General features: G+C 43.4%; 1 protein-coding gene across 1 annotated transcript in view; it reads right to left on the bottom strand.

The window, feature by feature from the left end:
* Window positions 1-33: 33 nt before the first annotated feature.
* The window catches only part of LOC103371087 (cadherin-2-like), a 57,281-nt gene continuing 35,590 nt past the window's right edge, over window positions 34-21,724 (bottom strand). Inside the window, exons 4-16 of the mRNA XM_008300308.1 lie at window positions 18,334-18,501; window positions 16,450-16,605; window positions 14,894-15,038; window positions 14,417-14,589; window positions 13,139-13,276; window positions 12,453-12,638; window positions 11,610-11,863; window positions 10,790-10,932; window positions 9,496-9,729; window positions 8,315-8,548; window positions 7,918-8,057; window positions 3,615-3,779; window positions 34-1,002 (exon numbers count right to left, since the gene is read on the bottom strand). Coding sequence (XP_008298530.1) covers window positions 796-1,002; window positions 3,615-3,779; window positions 7,918-8,057; window positions 8,315-8,548; window positions 9,496-9,729; window positions 10,790-10,932; window positions 11,610-11,863; window positions 12,453-12,638; window positions 13,139-13,276; window positions 14,417-14,589; window positions 14,894-15,038; window positions 16,450-16,605; window positions 18,334-18,501 — 2,343 coding nt within the window. The 3' untranslated portion in view covers window positions 34-795. The remainder of the gene's footprint in view (window positions 1,003-3,614; window positions 3,780-7,917; window positions 8,058-8,314; window positions 8,549-9,495; window positions 9,730-10,789; window positions 10,933-11,609; window positions 11,864-12,452; window positions 12,639-13,138; window positions 13,277-14,416; window positions 14,590-14,893; window positions 15,039-16,449; window positions 16,606-18,333; window positions 18,502-21,724) is intronic.

Below are 21,724 nucleotides of genomic sequence, written 5' to 3'. Positions count from 1 at the left end.
AAAAAAGAGAGAAAAAAAAATCTGCTACAAAAGTATGATTCATAACTCCCTTTATTTGCAACCAGCTGCATAATTTTTAATTTTTTAGTGAGAAAGTCTAGAAGTCTAGCGTACTGTACAGTGCTGCTCTTAATTGTTTTTCTTTCCATCCAAGCTGACAGATGATCCTTCATTTCTTTGTGGTTTTATTTAAATAAATCTTCAACAAACAGGAGCATTGTGTAACCAAAAAAAAGAAAAAACAAAATAATAAAAAAAAAAAGCATGTAGAAGCATACCAGAGTGTAACATACTTTGTTTGAAATCACTCCAAAAGTCAGTACCATTAAAGCCTTGAACATAAAACTAATCATTTAGATCCAAAAAAATGTACAAAAAGGCACATTATATCCCAGTGCTTCTGTACTGTGAAATTCAAGTGTAACTGAGCGCATTCAATACCAACAATCTGAGTGGTGACAGTCCACCAGTGTTCCCTCCCACATCCTCCGTAACTGGACCACAGCCTATGCCTAAGCTTTCAACAAGCATATGTATGCGTAGACTACAACAATAAGCCTAGGTTGGTTGTTTTTGAAAAAAATTCTGAATCAATGTTTGTTTTTTTATGTCTTTTTTTTTTTTTTTTACTGTCACAGTTCTATCAACTCTCTCAGGGAATATCAGAAGCTGTCCGTGTCCATCAACAGGAAAACTTTCCTTCTCTTCAACATTTTTACTTTTTTTTTTCTTTTCTTCTTCCTCCTCCTCCTCCTTCATCTCTTTCATCCTCCAAAAGGTGTTGGCTTGTGTGTCCTAGTCGTCGCTCCCACCGTACATGTCCGCCAGTTTTCTAAAGCGTGGGCCCCAGTCGTTGAGGTAATCGTAGTCCTGGTCGCCCCCGCTGCTGGAGGAGTTGAGGGAGCTTAGGGAGCCGGCCGTGGAGCCGCTGCCCTCGTAGTCGAACACTAGCAGGGAGTCGTAGGGAGGAGCAGTGGGGTCGTTGTCTGCCGCCTTGAGTCCCTGTGCAGGAGGGAATAAAAGTCACAGTTAGATGAGGAGATTAGGCGACATCTGCAGCTCCCTCCCTCCCACCTGCTGCTGCTGCACACAAACAGGCTAATCTATCCTAAAAGCGCTCGGTGGATCTCCCTCCCCGCATTCAGGAAATCAGGTTTTTGTCCAGATTAATCAGCCTCTAATGTTCCTGCGAGTTTCCTCTGCGTCTTAGTTGGGATTCTCCTGATGTTTCGAGGATGTTGGATTATCCGCTGCTTGATCAAAAGCCAAGACTGAGCGTGACCACTGGCCTCAGATGACTGGAATCATCTTCCCCCCCACTGACCCCTGTGAAAGCACCACCCACCCCCAGCCTCCTCTGCTGGACCTCGCACAGACAGCACCACCGATACTTTGTCATCTATCATCCGGACTGCACTGGCTTTAATATTTCATACGACTCCTTCCTAAACAGTAGGAATAAGCGCCGAGCTCAGCCGTGTGTCTCTGTGCGTTATCTCCGGGCTCGTGGTGCCGGTTGGGGGCGGCTCTATTTTGAAGATTGTGCTTGACATTCCCAGAAATCCTCACAGCGTCATGAGAGGTCCTTATGGATTGTTATTGATTCCCAGCCTCATTCCCTAACGGGACTCAGGAGGCTTGATGGATTGCTAATCTAGGAGTTGAGATGTGCTTTGGCCATGAACCACTTTGGATCCGGGCCTGGTTTCGCCCTCTTATCACCACAACTGAGGACAACCAACAAATAATAAATGAATTAAAAGAAGTGGAGCAACATAAAACAGAGAAACGAGACCTCAGCTCATTGGGAACTTGTCAAAGATTTATAGTTTCCTCTATGCTACCATTATGGGGCTAAAATGCTTTCAAATAAAAAGATGGATTGAATTAAAGTGCCTGGGCACTTAGCGATTATTTTCCACTTGTTAGCTTTCGCTAAGTATTTGCTCCGGGCTGTAGTGCTGATAATTTTGTGGGAAATATGACAGATGGATCGTTCATTACAATTACAACCATAATCGCTCTGCTGGTTATAGCCTCCTCCATCTACAACCAAAATCCCACTGGCAGTTTCATAAGGTTAGTCAATCACACAACTCAGCCTTGTAATTTCATTATGACGGAGTCTTCCACCGGGCTGGAGACAATCACCACGTTTAGCGAAATGCTGAACTGTCATCACTTTGCCGAGTCGCTCTGCTCCACCGATAACAAAGAGACGTGTAATCAAGCCGGTTGTTTTGGTTGTTCGGGGCCACCTTTGTTGGGGCGGGATTGGGCCAAAAAAAACAAAAAAAACAATGAATGAAATCCCTTCTGGTTCCACGTGTGAGCAGCAGAGGTCATGTCAAGTTGGCGCTAGAGTATTTAATGTTGCCCCCCCTCCCCCGCTGTGAGAACAGACCAGGAGTTGACTAATAGACGTTTGTTTGTCCGACTGCGAGGTTAAAGTCCTTATGCTGCTAAACCTACGCCTCGTTTTTTTTTTTTTTTTTTTGCTTCTCTAATTTAATTAAGAGCCACTAGCTCCCGGGGCATGTGTACGATTCAGGATGGAGATCAGACACACTCCCTCCCCCCCTCCTCTGTCTCCCTGCTCCACTGGCAGCTAGCCCTATCAGTTAGGTCAGACTCCAGCTCCATGTGCTGCACGCCGGAGCTCCAGCGCGACTAAAAACGGATCGACGCCGCCCTCGGTTTGCGGCGACCGTTTTTCTGGGTCAGGGTGCTCGGAACATCTCGAAGGTCTCGCGAGCGTTTTTAAAATAACACGAGTCCTGATAAAAGACGGCGGTGAATTGTCGATCTGTTCTCAAAATAAAATAAAAAAAACCCCCAAAACATCACATTTCGTATCAGCTGTTAGGACGAGTGTATTAGATGTATTCACGACTGAGAGAGAAAATGCGCGGCGCCTGGGTAAAGGGATCTGAGAGATAGATGTTTGGGGAGCAGAGCTGAAAGAGTAAGTTCTAATCTAAAAACATGGGCGCCATCCAAAAACTAGAGGAGAACTCCATTTGTAATGCTGTGAAACTCTTGTCTGTTGGAGCTTGTGAAAAATATATGACTGCTCTTTTCATTTTACATTCTCCCGTCATGCTGGAGTCAATGATGGCCTCGGGCAAACGGGGGGCACTCTGAACAGCGCACTCCGATAGAAAGCCAATGTATTGCTGCTCTCATCTCCTATTTCTATGCTGACACGTCTATAACTCTGCTTTGGCGGAAAGTGGGGAGAAAAACAATTACATCCAAGTGAGTTAGCATCATGTACTTTTTGGGGTTCTGTATGTGTCGGAGTGAATATATGTGAAATGAGAAAAGTTTCTACTTTCTGCTGGGAAAAGATGAAAACAATTCTAATAACAATTGATTCGATTTAAAGTATTTTTCTCCCGCGACAAGGCGCCGCCTAACTCGTTGGTGCTCAGTCATATGAGTCAAATTGTTTGCTTAGAAACAAGTTTATTATAAGAAAAAACATTCAGCTTGGAAATGAAATCCGAGTTCTGTGACAGCGCCGAGATCCCGCGATTTGATTTCGCCACACCGCGGAACAATTTCATTTTTTTTTTTCCCTCCAATAAGCGCTGCTGGCTTGTTGCTCTTACCTCGTTGATGAAGTCTCCGATGTCTCCGGGGTGGGGTGCTGCTGACCTCATGGGGTACTGCGGCTCGGGGTGGAGGGGTCTCTCGTCTAGACGGCGGATTCCCACCGGCTTGATGGCATCGGGCTCTATCGTGTCTGGCTGCTGGAGCTGACTCAGGTCGTAATCCTGCGGAACACGTAGACAGATGGGACTTAGCCGAGCAGCGTGACGAGACCCCAGGCCGAGTGTGATTATTTAAATAGGTAAACACATCCCGTGCTGCAAAGAGGAAGGAGCGGCACAACCGAGTGGAGGAGAGATTTTTTTTTTAAAGTTAGAATGCGGCGCGGAGAGTCGAGGGGAACACGAGGGAAACTTTAATCTTCTTGTCTGTGAAGCACAAGCCCAGGGACAATTTGACACATAAAAAGAGGCAGCACTGAGGGGGTCCAGGCTGAGGACCACATCATACGCTGCAGAGTGTTTGTACTTGTGCGGTGTGCTGCAGGAAGGATGTGCAGGCGACTGTTTTGCTCTAATCAATGCCCAGACACGGGATGGTGGATATGCATAAGCCATTGCTAATCCTATTAACATTACCAAGGCAACCTGAATGGCTCACAGTTTGTGCAAAGTCATGGGCAAGAAGGAGGAGGTGAAAGAGTGAGGAGAGAAAAGCAGTGAGGAGAGAGAGGCTGTGGTGAAGAGCTGAGCAGCTGAGCTGAATGACTGGATGGTATCAGGGTGACAGCAGATATGATAGAGAAAATGCCATTTGAGAATCAGAATGTGTGCCTAATAAGCGTGCATGATGGATTGTCCCTCTTTAAGAGATTTTCGGTAATCCATCCATCTCTAATATCCCCCTTCAAAATTGTCTTTGCTCAGTTGCACATGTACCTACACACACACACACACACAGACACTCCCAGGGAAGGAGAGCTGTAGACGCTGCGATGTAAAAATAAACATGAGAATACACATAAAGCCCGGGATGATGCACAAACAACCCAGATATATCAACACTACAAAGCAAACAGGCACTTGGCAAACACTCAGCTCCACGCTACTGGGTATAATTTCAAATCTAAGACAAATATATGGATTATTTATTAGCGGTTTGATTTCACGGGGAATAAGAAAAGACCCGAGGCGAAGCTAGAAAGCAGCAGTGGTCATCGCACATCACGCACAAACGGCATCCATCATCTTTGGTTCATTTCGGTCGGGCTGCCGCTTCACCTTGTCTAAGGTCGCCCACCGGAGGGGTCAGGAGCTGGTGACAGGAATTGCAACGGAGCCATATAATGGCTGAACTAAGCAGGAAGGTCTAATGACATACCAGCCCCCTCCAGGGAATTGACTCCTCACACGTACGCCGGCCTGGTGAAATGGCTGCCCCTGGCACTCATGACCCACATTCACACACGGCAGACTGAACATTGCTAAGCCTCATACACGTTATCTGCTGTGAGACATAGATGAGCAATTTAAAACGGAGCAGAGTTTATCATCATGCCAGTGGAGAAGTCCAAACCATGCCCTGAAACGCAGGGTGAAGCTTAGCGGCCACGTCGGTGTTTCTAATAAGTCTGGTCAATGTTTTGAATGGAAATAATGACAACAGTGGGGCAGCGTTAGTGAAAACAAAAGTCAGCTTTATAAACTCCAGGGCGATCAAACATATTTAGAAGAGGAACTACAGATCAGTCATCTTATTATCTGGTACACCATCAAATAAACACGTTCAGATCATGTGGCTTGTTTACACCTTAAATAAATATTTTACCATGTTAGGAAACATGTCTACTCTTTTTCTTGCAGTGAATTAGCTAAGAATGTCATATCTGTTCATACAATCGAGGGCTAGCCGCCGGTTAGCTTAGCACAAACGCTACAAAAGGAGCGGCTGATTATGTTTCTCCATTTTTTCTACTGGTTAAGTTTGATCTTATCACACAGACATGAGAGCAGTATTCATTTCAGGGAGTAAACAAATCAGCATATTTATAAATTTCATAAATATTCCAACAAGTTAAATGCAGTTTTAATAATTACGTCCTTTTGTTTACAAAAATTTAAATAATGTCTGAAATCTCAAAAAGCAAACCTCATGTTGACGCTACAGTTCCCCTGACATGACGAACTTCTCTGACAGAAACATGCCACTCTTACACTACCTGAATGAGCAGGTCAGACTTGTTTTGGTACGTTCGCCGCATAAGATTGAAAAATAAGCCCAAACTTTTATCCGAAGCCACTCCGTCGAAGGTTAATGTGAATCGAATTATTCTGAGGTCATTCGAGGAAGATGATGACTCATCTCGGGCGTGCATTTTATTTTCACCTGCGAACCTCCGCACGGCGACTTCTGGGTTTGCTATTATTTCTGCATTATGTTTTCCATGTCCAGGTAGCGCGGCCTGATCAGCTGTCTGCCTCTGATGAAATGAGTACTTCACAAACCAATACAAACCAGGGCGACGGCAGCAACAGCTAAAATCATATACTCTGAGAGCACCCAATAGTCTGACACTTCAATTTCCTCCCCAGCGGGAGATAGGGAGAACAGAGGTGGGCATTATAAAGACCACATCGCTGGGAAACTCAGGTCCATTTTTTACCCAACACTGACTCCAACGATTGGGCAGACAAGACCATTTTCTCCTGGCGGCCTGCCCTTCTCTGCGCCACTCAAAATAGAAGCTTGTTTTCCCTCAATAAATCGCTGCACCCGCTCGTTTCCCTTTGAGGGGTGTTATATCATGCAACAGTTTCCTTTTCAACATGTTCTGCTCCACAAGTTTGTGCATTTTGTGTGTGAAACCGAGGATGTGAATACACTAGTGGGAGCACTCCCTCCTGCCTAATCATTGGCAGATGTGTAATGGCTTTCCAGTCATATTGTTACCTTAGACAGGGCTTCATTATGGTGCCACAGCAGATGTCTGTCTCTAAATGACATCAGCTTACCAATTACAAGTCTCCGAGGCTAATTTGGCACTGCGCTGGGTCAGACCGGGGTCTCCCGCACATTTCTGCTATACCTAAGCCACCGAAGCACTTCAGCCAGCAGCAAGAAAATAGCCCATTTGGTATATTACGGCCTTTTTATGAAATGATTCCGTTCTGCTAACAAGGGGTTATTAGGACAATTGAATTTGTGTCTGTGTGCGCCTGATCAGTGCAGGAGGATACAGAGATGTGACTTTATTGGTGCCTGTGGCACTGCATTTCTATTGTGTCTGTGTGTGCTGGGCTTGTGGAGCGGGGAGCAGTTCCAGTTGAGGAAACGTTTCCAATATTTCCAGAACCGATTGGAAGAAAATGTGTTTGCCTTATTGATTCCAGCTTTCGATTCCAAGCTCCCTTCTAGGAAAAAAGTACTATTTCAAATTTACAATGAAAACTGTCTGACTCCTCATTGTGAATGACTAAGAAGTGTGTCTCGGAGCGGCGTAATGAGCACGACTATAAAGAAGCAGTGGGACTGTATGTATTCTTGCAGAAAGAATCTAGGTGGTCCTCTTTGTCCTTATGCTGCTTCAGCTATACAGAAACAGCTTCTGTGCTGCATAGATGTGACCTGAATATTCTTCTCTAACAAAGACCACACACCCGCCTTCTGTCACCCTTTCAAAGGCCCCATACAGCGTCTTGTGTATGGCTGGATGTTCTTTCACATTTTTTCATACTAGTACAAAAATGAGGCGAGAAAAAAAAAAGAGGGTTTTCTGACAGAAATATTCAAATGTTACCTGAACTTTTCTAGTCAAAGGTGTAGTTTCTTCATTTAAACAAAATACAGTGCAACACATTTCTTCTAAATCAGAAACAATCTAATCAAAGACCCACAGAGAGAAATAGAGCCAGATAATAAAAAGGTTTCAGTACTCGAGTGCAGTTACAGATACGCTGTGTTAAGGTTTGATTATGTGTGGAAGCCATTTGGTTATTAAAATTAAAATTAAAATAAAAAAAAACTTAAAGTCCCAGCTTCAAATCTCAAGTATTTTTCCATTAGTGTAAATATTCATGTCTAGTTAATGTAGACATGACATCACTACATAAGATTTAATTATTAGGATTGTGTGGGCTTCACTGCATTCGTCTAAACCGGGTGTGGCCAAAACATAATGAGATTCTGATCCAAATGTGACTCAAAACCAATGGAAATAGCACAAAGCAGTGAAAACAAAAATCAACCAACGCTTTGCTTATTCATCAAATGATTAAGCATCTATCTGACGTAGAAACAGCTTCTCAGGGGACTTGAACACAACATCAGATTTGATAAAAAGCGTGTTTACCACATGATTCCTACCTGATCCTCCTCTCCTCCGCCTTCTTCATCATACTTGAGGATGTTGTCTCTCACATCATCCTCGGGATCGATAAGGAGCTGCTTGGCCTGACGCTCTTTATCACGGCGCTTCATCCACACCACAAACATCAGCACGAGGACTAGCGGACGGACAGATCGAGAGAGAGAGAGAGAGAGAGAGAGAGATCTCGTATTACAAAAAATAATAACTTACATATTTTCATTCAAATGTAATCGGATCCGACGCTTTAGAGCTTGGATGCGGGCCTGATCAAGGCTATCTTTTTGGTAATCCTACAGTAATCTAGTGATATCTCGGATAATGTTTAGCCTGTCTTTATAATCCCTGTGTGCATTCGTGTGATGTGCTGCTCGAGAGAGGCACTGAGACACTCACTGAGGAGGATGATGATGCAGAGGAGGATGGATATGATGGCGCCCGTGCCCAGACCGGCGGCCATGATGTGCTGCTGGTCCGTGCAGTCTCCATTGATGTCGCACTGGCACACTTTAATCCGCAAGTAGGAGGTGTTGGACATGGGCAGGTTGCCTGAGTCTGTGATTATGATGGGGATCTCGTAGATACCACTTTCAAGGAAACCAATCTTCAGGCTCACCTGAGCATAGTCACCTGAGAGACGGAGAGGAGAAAAGACAGAGAGAGAGAGAGAGGGACTGATCTATGAGGGCTTTGTGTCAGAGGAAATACATTTTGAGTGCCGAGTCTGGCGATTAAGTAACTCGGCGTGTTTAAATATGAAATAACATAATGTTTCCTTAGCAAAGAAATCTTTCAGAAGGGATTAAATCCAAACGCTGAATAGTCGTTTGTAGAGACTGTGTTCACAGCATGATTACATTCCTATTACCACAAATATGCGGCATAAATTCCTACCTGGAAGTTGCATCAGCATATCTAATCCAAAACATGGTCAGGATTTGGATTTGGAGCTTATAAATCTACTGAATACCTTTTTGATAATGCTGCTTAGGCTGAATTCCCAGCTGCGATAATCCAAATGCCATTATCCTATTAAGATATATTCACTGCATTTCAACTCACACTATCTAACAGCTAGCACACAACAAATGAGTTTTGCCTCTCATGTTTTTGTTTCAAATTAGCATAAACAATTAATGAGTGTTTGGTCAGGTTAATATATTATTATGGCGCCGGTGCCAGCTCCGACACCTCTGCAGCGCTATTTACACACATTTCACGAGTGTTGCTCAGAAGGATCACGGATCAAAGTGTTCTGCTTTAATTACTAAACAGCAAAGTGCTGAATGTCATACATATTGTTTGATATTTTCTACAGTTTTCTCCTTAATTATTAAATGCCACTGATTTTAAAAGACGGAGACGGTTCGTCGTCTTTGCTTTCAGTTTACAGGAACAAAAATATGCGAAGGCCAAAAAGCTGAATCATCTTTGTTGTGTCTCGGCAACAGCAAAACGAAGATTAGATTAGTCTCATTTCATTAGCACGGGCTGGGTTTGATACAGCACAAATGGCCAAATGTGAACATAACTAGGTTTATTACTCTGAAATTGTGCGAGTATTTCCCGTATCTTACCACTGATTCTCGTTATGGTCCAGTTTCTCCGAACGTCAGTGGGCCTGTGGGCTAACTCGAAGGCAAATGGCCCCGCGTTCGGGTTCAGGTCTCCATCCAGGGCTGTGATGTTGATGGCATTTGGCTCCGGCTTTTCGCATATCTCCGTCTCCTGAGGGAACACCTTGGGTGCGTTGTCATTGATATCCAGCAGGTAGATCTGGAGAGTGCCTGTGCCACTTGCTGGTGGCACACCTGTATGGGCCATAAATTGACACACACACACACACTCAGTGCATACATATTTATGAGAAAAGGGAATTCTAAAAATTTACATATGGAAAGGAACATATACTATTGAAATGCCACCTCTCATTTCGCAATCATTATACAGTCGACAGAGAAAAGTAAAGTATGAAGTTTATTCTCTGGGTCTCATGCTATAATAAGACACTCTAAACAGCTATTTACTCTAGTGGGAGAAGACCCATACAAACTGCATACTGATCTGAGAATCTAATCTCAAGTGAGGAGCTAGACAGAAAGAGTTAGATATCAGAACATTTGGTGTGTGTGCGTTTGTGTGTGTGTGGCTGAAGAACGTCTTCCTGACGAAGGACACGGGATGGGAATACTAAAGCAGACAAACAGAGCCCACTGTCGCTCCTCTCAGGCTCCTCTATGTATTCACTCAGCTAAGAGGCTTTTTTACCATTCAGGCCACGCTCAAAGGAGCTAGTCATCCAATCCTGACCCATTAATGCTGAGAAACCTCTTTATTGGTAGAGTTTTTAAGCCTATTGGCCTAAGCTATGCTCCGTAGAACAGGGTAAACCTGAACAGAGGTAAATCCCACCAGTGCAGAGAGGAGGTGAAAGCATCCCCATGCTGGATGGTTCTGGGATTGCTAGCACATTAACCTTCAACTAAGGCGGTCAGTGTTCCAGACATGCCATGCGCCTGGTACAAGGCTGACCTTCAGGCATGGCGGACATCTTTGCGGTTGTACCTGAGGTAGATTTCGCAGCAGATACGGTGCATTCTGTTGTCTCGTTTCACGTGAAAAACATCACAGGTAGTAAAAGTGATGCTAGGTAGAAGATTGAACTTTGAGAGGTGGGCAACATTAGAGATCCGCTCGGCTTCCTCTTGAAAAGGGAGCATTATCTCCTCCTGCATGCTCTAACAATAATGGCCTGGAACAGAGTGCTTGTGTAACAGCAGGGCTAAAACACCAAGACCATGTAACTGGTGCATCACAGGAGCTCAACAAGGTAGTTTTGGACACTGTAGTAGCACTCGAACGGTTACGTACCGCTATCAGAAGCCAGGAATGTTGCATTGTACAAACTGTTCTTCACAAAGGGCGACTCTCGGTCCAGAATGGCAATTGTTGTGATTCGGCCAGTGTTGGGATCAATCCGTAGCCAGTTGGCTGGATCTGAAAGTTTGGAGTATCTGAGGCAAGAAAACAAGCGATTTACACACTGATACAGAAAGTCTGCTAGTAAATGAAGTGAGAAAAGTCTAAAAGGTACATTTTTATTTTATTAAACAGAGAAAAATCTTGGTCTTTATTTCCAGTATGGCATTTCTTTATTCCAAAAGTGCGTGTGTTTTTATTTGTTTACACTGAATAAATATTTTAGACTCGACGCATTTTACATAATTATTCTAACTTTTGAGAGCAGCCTCACAGGGGAGACCAAACTGGCTCGTTGTTATCTGTAGCTCAAACTAATTTGTAGGACAAACCATGGAATTACAAAGCTAGCATATTTCTCATGGACTGTTTTCAGGCAGATAAACACTTCCACGGCCAAAGAGCTGTGATGAAAAGGGGGAGAAAAAAAACAAAACCAAAAAAAACAAAAAACCAAGGCTTGTTCAAGAATGAGATGCAGACATGCTGGCTGCTTAGTGTTATTTAAACAGAACTACTGGAGAGAGTGTGAACAATCAACACATATCACTCCACTCCCCTTCACAAGGTGTAGAGTACGATATATATTATAGATGTTGGGTTTAAACACAAGTGCTGTATTGTTTTTTTTTTTTTTAAAAGGGAGCAGTTTCCACATCTGTTATTCTTTTGAAGGCAGTTCCCAGACTCTTCTCCTGACTGTAAAACCCACCTGATGGTTTGCTGCATGAAGCGATCGGGATCCTGCGCAGTGAAGGTGGTCAGGGTTGTCTCCTGCATCATCCCCTCTTCCAGTTTAATGAGTTTGGGGTTGGGCTCGAAGTAGGGACTCTCGTTGACATCTATCACTCTGATGGAGACGGTGGCGGTGGACTGTCGGGGAGAGTGGATGCCTCTGGCCAGCGGGACCTCGTTCCTCGCCTCCACTGTCAGCACGTACGTCCGGCTGATCTCGTAGTCAATGGGCTGAAAAGCAGCACAAAGAGGAGTGACTCACACACGAAAAAGTAGAAGAAATTAAATCACATATATTCTGTTTTTTTTTTTTGGCCTTGTGACACTGATTAGAGATCAACTCAAAAAACTGAAGCCTTTTGTTATTCTTCCCTGAAAAATGTGACTGTGTAAGCTTTTAGTAGACATTGGGATGTGATAAAGAAGCCGAATCCTTTTGTGGACAGTTCAAGGATGCGAGAGAACTGGTGTAGGAACTGTGCAAGAAGCCGGTTTCATTTGAAATGCGCCACAAAGAAAGTGTCTTAAGTTTTTTATTACGTGATAAATATTTGAATTGAAAATTTCCATGTTTCGAACAACTGAAGCGAACACTTGGATGATCAATTTGTTATTCTTGTTTCAACATCTGAAAAACCTTCACCTCCATCACATTCAGGGTTCTCCAAACAGTTTATTACGAACATACACTCGTAGAATACTCTGACAGATTATAACGCAGAGCCGACCACCTCCAAGCCTTTCAGTATAGCTTACGCACACATAAATATACGATGCGTCTCAGGGGATAGAAGGGTGGGGTTTGAAGAGGAGGCCTCACCTTGACGACAGTTACCAGGCCCTCGTTAGTGGTCGGATCAGTGGGCACAGAGAACCTGCCGGTGGGGTCGCCCCCGGTGATTTTGTAGACGGCGTTCCATGCCGGCGTGTTGGGCTGGTCCTTGTCAGTCACCGTCAGGTTGGCCACAATGACATTCACGCGGTTCTCAGGCACCTCGCCGAAAAACTGCATGAATAAACCATGAACGCACAGAACAGCGAGCTGTTAGTGATACTGCTGTGGCAGCAAAAAAAAAAATAAAAAAAATAAACCAAGCCCGGCCTCAAACAGCACAGCAGGACCAATCTTGGGTAAATAGACATCTGAGGTAACTTATCATGTCGTCATGGTCATCTCATTCCCCCGCGCAGCCCTGATAGCACAACAGTAGCATTACAAATTTCAGCGATTTCGCGAGCACAGTAAGTGCCTCTTCCACTCGGCCAGACATCCCCGTAGTTGCATGTGTCAACATTTGGAGGGGGATATAACACTTTACGCATCGCTGGCGACTTGTATATCTGTATATGGCTTCAGAAGTGCAGGGCAAGCAGAACTAGGTAAGTGAGCAGAACTGACGGTTGACTGCATACATCCACATCGGGGAGTGAAATGTTGGTCCTCGCGGTGCTTTTCCTGTGCTAACCTTACAGCGCTGACACCTCAGATATGATCCTGCTTCTTACCGTCTCAGCAGTAAACTCTGGCGGGTTGTCGTTAACGTCGGTGACTCTGATGACAGCCGTGGCCGTGTTGGAGAGGCCGTACATGGGGTTGCCCTCCATGTCGGTGGCCTGGATGATCAGCGTATACTGAGGCACTTTCTGGAGGGGCGGAAAAGAGAGACGTGGGGGTAGATTGTTGAACAACACATCAGAAAATAATGAATTAGAAGCTTTGTACAGACAGACATTAAATTGTGTTGGACTTTACAACAGCCCCTGATAGGATGGTAACACATTGTACATCTGTATTAATGTGCTCGACTAAAATGAAACAAATACGAACTGGCTCGCCTCTTAATTGTGATGACTAATGGTGGGCTTTTCTATAAATCAGATTTAGTCCCTACGGGCTGATGTGAGTTTGTGTGTGCATGTGTGAAAAGTACACCTCCGCTATAAGCACTATTATGAAGCTAACAAATGACTCTTTTCACATTAAAAACCACTCAGGTGATGGACCAGTTGCTAGGTAATGAGAGTCGGGCAAATTACTTTCATGGTGGCAACTGGCGGACATAAAACGGTGGCCCCAGGGCGAAAGTGATTGAGCAGCCACCTCAGCCTGATTGCCCTCGCTAGAATTGCACCAACTGGCTCCAGCTGTATATATTATTTTATTTATTTTCCTCAAACAGCCATGCAATTCCAATTAAATGAAAGAGTGGCAACATTTACAGCGCGGGAAATAAAGAGAAAGAAATTGCAAGTAAAGCTTCTGCTTCAGAGAAAGAAAGCCGGAGACGAGGGGGCGCGAATGAGGGAAGAGAAACATTTAGCTGTTCAGTGATGCACGCTGCCTCCTTGTAAGAGTAAATAAGTGTGAAACGGTCCACTTCTACTTCTCATTTAGTTGGTAATAAGCAAAATTCACTTTGGCTCATTAGTTCGCAGACAGTCTGGATATTAGCGACAATACTCAAGCTGTGTTTTGTCGTCGTGTTTTTGTTTTTTTTATTTTTTTTATTTAAAAAGCCCATTTATGTAAACATGGAAAATGATATGTTGATATATATCTTGAGCAAGACGCAAATGCAAGATGGAAAATAATTAATATAATGGATGGCTTCGCTAATGAAAGTCGCACTTAAATGAAGACGCAATATATCTATTTAGTCCACATTCATTAACGCTGGTAATGACAGAGACCGACTGAAGTGGCAACAGCAATTAGGTGTATGACACGAGGACGAAGAAGCAGCGTACGAAGCCTGAAGAAAGCTGAATGAAGGTGTTGAGTACCTCTCTGTCCAGGCCCGCTGCCACTGTGATGATGCCTCCCGTCTTATTGTTGATGGTGAACATATTGGAGGTGGGACTCTCGGGATTCTGAGACAGGATCTTGTAGCGTAGCATCCCATTAGCTGTTTTGGGGTCATCTTTGTCAACAGAAGTTACCGTCATAACAAATGTTCCTGAGGGAAAGAAAGAAAAACGTCGTCTCGCTGTTTAATTTTTCACTTGCAATGAAAAGGCATTAGCAGTTGATAGAATAGTGCCACATGGAACACAAATAGATTTACAGCTTTGTAATATAGCCACCCAGTCTTTTTTTCTATGACCTCAAAATACCACTGACGGCTTTTAATACTGTCGGCAATGTTAACAAAGTGGCCACCCCAGGAATGCCATCAATGCCGTTTGATCTGCTGAACACCGCGGCAGCATGCGGCGCTGGAGGCCAGGACAACAACCAAAACGCTTCATGTAGTGTATTACCTGGCTTGGACCCCTCTGGAACGGTGCCATTCCAGATCTGATGAGTGAACTCGGGCCTGTTGTCGTTCATGTCGATCACATTGATCACGATATCGATGGGGTTCTCTACCTGGTTGCCATTCAGGTCGACCGCGTGAGCTCTCAGCTGGAAGACAACACAAACACATGTGGGCTGTAGAACTGTTCTCACCTGTGCAAGGTACATATTTAGACTGCAAATAACTCGCTCCATGGCATCTATTAAACATTTAGATGATAAACAGTCACTGAATTATCTTCTGTAAAGGAGCAGTTCAGAAAATTGCCCTTATTCAGCTCACTAAGATAACATTTCTGTTGTTTTTTTCCCCACTTCTAGCCGTGCATGTACACGGAAAAAGATAGACAATGATTGCATTTTGTCAGCTCCTGCCACAGAACAGACAACAACACTGGCGCTGCAGCTGCATTTTTATGGATGTCTCTCGAAAAACAGTCTGGTTTAATTCATGTCATATTTATACCGTTGCGAGCTCCGGGTCAGCAAAGGTTCACTTTTGTTTTACAAGACCTCGTCTGATGTACTGCATCGTTTTGCACTTCAAGTGGACTTTTTTTTCCCCCCACCATCCATATGACTTTAAGATTCATGCCCGACACAGGATTTCAGTTCACCGATATATACCATTCATGCTCTTGAATAAATGTAGATGCTACAGTGTGCGATGAAATCTCCAGGCTATGTGTGTAGTTTATATCGTATAAGTTAGTGTGTAGGGTCAAAGCAAATTCAGTTTATCATTTGTAGCCATCTATACATAATCATTTTTAATGCATTCATGTATTCTCTAGTACCTGCTGTGTACTTGGGTTGAGATTCATCCTTTCGGCTTCAGCATTTAAGGCAGTTTTTCCAAAAATGTAAATTAATAAATGAATTACATGTTACAGTGTCAAGTGCACAAAGTGAATAGAAACTGGCAAACTCATAAATCAGAAACATACTCAACAGAAACGAAAATGAAGCTGCTCCCGCGTTGCCCTACAGTTTACATTTCACACACAACTCACACTGAACCTGCACAGATGTCTGTGAAGGTCTTTTTTTTGTCAGTCTTTAGTGACCTTCCAAGATATCTCTATTTGATGAATAGACTCAATTAAGTGATTCAGTTTTAACTACAACTTTGCTTGGTGTGCTCCACTTTGTGTTGGAGCACGTAATTTAAAGGCTATTTTAATATAATGGAAAAACCACTAATGAATAAAGCAGCCCTAAACCGTAGCTGGAGGTTACCATAATGTGTCTAACACACACACACTCAAGTCCACACCAAATCCCTTAAATTCTCAGACGGATAAGTCAGATTTCCTGGGAGACCCCCCTGTCTTTATTGAGTCTGAGGAGACTGTTGAGGCTACACGTGACCCTTGAGCACATGCCAACTGGCAGGAATGTACAGCAGTGCCAGACCAGAGAACACATTTTCTCTTGATAAAGCAGATTGGGGGAAAAAAAACCAAAAAATCGAATCACAAAGAAATCATTACGGAGGTAACTATTTTGTCTGACTTACGTGGAAGCTGGAGATGTGCTCCCGATCCAGGGGTTTGTTGACGGATAGCTCTCCGGAAATCGGGTCGATGATGAAGATTCCAGTGGGAGGCTGGTCAGCGCCGGGGCCCGTCACGCTGTACCTCAGGGAGCGGTTTTTGTCGTGGTCGGATCGGATCTGTGGGTGTAAAGATTTGTTAGTGATAGATTCAAAACAATAAAACTATTGTCTGATTGATACTTCGTGGAGTGAAGCCTATCAAGTGTATTCCTTATACACCTCAACACTATCTTTGCTTGAAATTCATGATCAGATGGTTTTGATTAATCATTAACAAATTATTACGTAGACTTCACATCATTACATAGCTGGTATCAATCAGAAGTAGACAAGTTAAATATAAATGGAAGTTTACTCCAGTCATACACATACAAGTGAAATACTGGTGTGAAAAAGAAAAAGGTAAACTTCATAATTACCAGAGATATATGCAATTAATTATCAGTTCTTATATACTGAGACTTCAGCCAGAGTCTTGTAATTAGTTTGTTTTGATCGTTTATAAACATTTTGGAAATGAGGTAGTGAAAATCCCGTTTTCTGGAGATTTTTGAGGTCAAACGACGTCATTTTGCTTCATTTGCGTAGTTTATTTCATGACTGAATTGCTTGGCAGCCAATCAAAATGAATGTAACAGAAAGTCTCCATATACTGGAGCCGCTATACCGGTCTGCAGGGTTCAACGGGAGTCGTAATGCCAGCCCGGTATAGTGGTCTATACTGTCGGAAGGGTTAAATAATTTGATAACAAAACTGCTTTTTTTTAGAAAAAACATCTTTTAATATCCTGATTTTTACACTGAAATCTATAATACTTACTGGTATACATATACACCTGTACAGATGAAATGTGTACGAGGTGGTTATCTGAGCCCAGTAGGCCAGTTATCTATTACTAACAGAATGTGTAGAGCTTCAATCATAAACAACGTCTGATTATTACTCGTCCTTCATTTTAACTATTAATAGTTTCCAAACATAAATCCAACATTTTAGAAGCTATACTGAGCAGATCTATATTGCAATATCTATTACTTTTGCTAATAATTGAATGGAGCTCCAGTTACATATTGACTAATCATTTCAGCACCAATCACAGTATTGGTTTAAAAATAGGCTGCAGTGTGAGTTAGAGCGTGCACGTAATGAGTGTCTACATTGTATTGAAGTCCTGTCTTTGCTGGGCTGTCTATCCTGTTTGCTGTGTAAGCCGAGACGCTCTGTGCCTACACCCTTGATTCATTCTGAGCAAACAGAGTATTTCTTCTTCCTGATATCACAGACTAAAGCCGGGAATCATCCCTTCAAATGCGGCTGGATTAAAAATAAAACATATTTATGGCATATATTGAATTCTGCGAGGAAATAAGCTTAATATATTTAAAAGGAATCTACTATTTAGCTTGTCCTCTGTCAGCCACCTGCACCTAGGCCCCGACCAGCGATTTGTTCTAAATTAATGGGCTTGCTTCTGTCCTTGAGCCACGAACAAAAGGAGTGTAATATCTCAACAGTCAGCTGAGGAACAATTACACTGGTGAGGACTTCAGATTTCTCTCTGCTTCAAAATAATGGCAGGTTACACTAGCACAGACTGCCCCCTGAAACGAAAAATAAATAATACAGGGGATGAAAAAGCCCTGACCTTTAGCAAAGTGCTGTAAATATGAAGCATTTTGCTGAAGGAATAGGTTTCATGTCTGTGACCCTCTGAGTAGGAGCTCAGGGCAAGGGGGAGCCTACAAGGTTGTCATCTCAAGCAAAAAGCGTTTTTTTTTCTCTGAAGTTGGACGACTGGTGTCTGTGTACACGCGTGTGCTGTGGGCTTGGGTGAAGTACATTACCCGAACAAGCTCTTGAGGGAATGGGCCTCGCGAGTTCTCCGGGACATTGATTGGGGGGATGACCCAGTCTCTCTTCATGCGTTTCAGTTGGCTGTCCGTGTTTCGTGAAGGAAACGCTATTTCCCTTAGATCCTTCGACATGCCTGAAGGGACAGCATCTTCCTGGACCTGACAGAAGAGAAAGGATTCAGTGACCACATTTATGCAGTCAAGTACATACATTTATAGTCACGCTAGCAGGAGGGTTGTGTAGATAGTATTGTGATGCTCCGTAGGTCACCGTGCAACAGACGGAAATATGCGAACAACTATTTCACAGATTGCCGTGAAATTTAGCACAAACATTCCTGCATGCTCGGCTCCTACTGCTGATGTTACCTCCAACACTACCATTTATGGTTTGTTGTCTGAACAGCTATTTGGTGCCACAAAATCTGGTACACATGTTCCCCTCAGGATGAACTACAACTACTGTGGTGATTCCATTGCTTTGGTCCGACTCTTATCAAGACTGCAACTGTGTCCAATACTTGCCAAACAAATGGCATGTCATAGGAGTTGTCACGCTGTTTGTTTTATGGGTTTATACCGACAGCCGTGAGATTAAAACCACCTTCCTAATACTGTGTAGGTCCACCTTTTGGCAACAGAACAGGTCTGACTCGTTGAGCCATGAACACAGGATCTCTAGGGTACGGGAACATTGGCAGCGGATCCTTTGAGTCCTGTACGTTGTGGAGTAAGACCACCTTGGATCGGGTTTGTTTTCGTGTTTCTCACTGTTGCTCAGGAGCTCTGGAATTCAGAAGCAAGCTAAACACCTTGGCCTGTTTGTTGAGTTCCTCGAGTCATTCATCAGTGTTTAGTTGGGTGGTATATAGCACACACGCCAGGTTTCCCAGCAGAACATTGTACGTCACTAGATGCTCAACATTATTAACGTCACCTGTCAGTGGTTTTAATGTTGTGGCACATGAGTGTACAGTGCTCGTCAGATAACAATAAAACATCAAGCTAACGCTGTAAATGCTGCAAATATACACCCGCTGAACAACAGCATGTTAACAGCATGTTAACATGCAAACAATAGCATTTACCCGAAGGAATTAAATCCTGATCTTATGCAAATGATGTCAATGTCGGCTGTTCAACCTTAATCAACGAGTTAATAACAAAGAACCTGCTGCGGTACTAAAAGAATACGCTGCTGTTTTCCACACAACCTAGCAATATCTTTCAATGTCACTGGATACCTATTTTAAAAGCGTATTCAAACAAGCAATCCCTTCTGTTATGACTTCCTTTGAAGCTTAAAATATACACAATACAACATGTGATGATATTCCTTGAAACTCCCGAGTATCGCTGCCGCGGCAACCGCACACCTCCACTCCTGGTTCGCTTTAAATGGCAGACCTCTTCTTATGTCCTGATAAAATGCACCCACACAGATAGACCGGCTTCCATAATGGATCTGCCATCCTCCCTCGGCTGTAATGAACGAGATTTGAAACAAAGGAGGATGGTACCTGAAAGCCAGACACTAAACACACAGATGGCTCAAATTGCCTATGCCGCTCCAGAGACTGAGAAGACTGAAGTAGTGCCAGAGAAAGTTAAAATAACCTTGAACAAAACAAGGCAGGAAGGAAAACAGAAACACAATATGTAAAATCCATCAATGTCAATAAATGAGAGTTGGGATTTTCATGGAACCTCCCAACTGCTGTCTCCAAGTATCTGAATGTTGATCGGCCGTGAGCTCGTCGAGTCCTAACAAACTACTTTAAAGTGCCCTGCGCAAACACAGAAATTAATTACCACTTTCGCACCTTATAACATGACCCATATCCCAGAGTCCCCCTCCTCTAACATCTGGGGAGCTGTCGCAGAGCTTCCACTAATCATGTTTGAAATCCGATTATACTGCTTTCACACATTGGAAATGCAGAGAGGCAAGCGGACAGATAGTGAAGGAGCATGCTTCAGAAATATCTATTACCCTATTAAAATGGGCGCGAGCGAGAGCAGTAATTATTTGCAACTTGCGTCTGGAGTGATGAATGGTACGGTGGGTTTGTTCAGCCCAATACAAATCTATCTCTGGTACGCTGGAGGTCTGCACCCATCCACACTCTGTGAACCCTCTCCATCTTCTGACTAGGAGTCTACTTCAGAGTCCAGAAGAGTGTTCGGCTGAGCGATGGTCTCGGTGTCTGCGAGTGTGTGGGAAGGATTACGCATGTGTGCGTTTGCCCTTTTCGAGAAATTCTGTCTTTCAGACCCTGAAACGTTTTCTCCTCGCCGAGTCGACGATCTAATGGAGGTAGAGATAGTGGACAAGTACACACTCACGTTAATGAGTATATTGTTTGGTTGTCATTGATTAAAATGTTTCCCCAAGGCTGGGGCATTCATGGCACTAATAAAAAAAAATTAATCGCTGATGTGATTAAGAGATGCGTGATGATTCATGACAATAATTGTGCTGGGGGAAGATAACCGCTCATGACCTCATAAACGTGCTAGATACGGGAAAGTCAATCCCTGATTTCATTACGAACAATCAGGGCAAATCCAGCCGCTCTCGGCAGATACAGATCTGAATATAGCTGCTGATGGAACAGTTGATATTTGTATTATGCATGTAGAACCCGAAGTGAGCTCCTTACTTTCTTCTGACTTGTGTTGTATAAAGCTGGAAAGTTTATGTTTACCCGACTGTGATAAGGATATATTTACCTTTGACTAACCAACAACAGTGAGTAATGGTATCATTAAAATCACATATACCTGCAGGAGTCCCTATAGTAAATGGCTGTCAGTGGCTAACGATGGGTGTTTTGAAAAGCCGTGAAATCATTACCCACTACAAGTTTAATTTCGGCTGAGCAGACTCCTGCGCCTCAAGCACTGACAGTAACAACACATAACTGCCAGTATTAACTTTTAATCTGCACCCACATAAAATGCGATGCCCACCTTTCCGGAGATTATCTGTTGCGCCGCACATTTGGAAATGGCCATGTGACCATTTGTTTAAGTGCTTTGAAGGGATTAAAAAGAAAAGCACATTGGTCTTTGTAAAACAAACACGATTATTGCATTTGGGGGTGTTCAGTAAGTCACCAGAAGGCTAATGATCTAAGATTTTCCAACAATGATTGCTCACATATGCACACCAAGCCTCACACGTACCCCGACAGAGAGGGTTAGAATAGAGAGCGGCACGCAGTAGGAAATACCACCAGTGTATCTGTTTGTGTCACTCCTGAAAGTTTAAAGCAGCAGATATCATCTAATTGAGCACATAATCCACCGTCTTTGGTTGAAGGTTAAAACTTCTACAATAACGCAGTCCTTTGGAGCTTCTTTTCATTTCCTGGTTACA

Source organism: Stegastes partitus, unplaced genomic scaffold (genome assembly GCF_000690725.1).
Source record: "Stegastes partitus isolate 25-593 unplaced genomic scaffold, Stegastes_partitus-1.0.2 Scaffold1524, whole genome shotgun sequence".
NCBI classification, from domain to species: domain Eukaryota; kingdom Metazoa; phylum Chordata; class Actinopteri; family Pomacentridae; genus Stegastes; species Stegastes partitus.
This window is presented reverse-complemented; position numbering and strand designations above follow the sequence as displayed.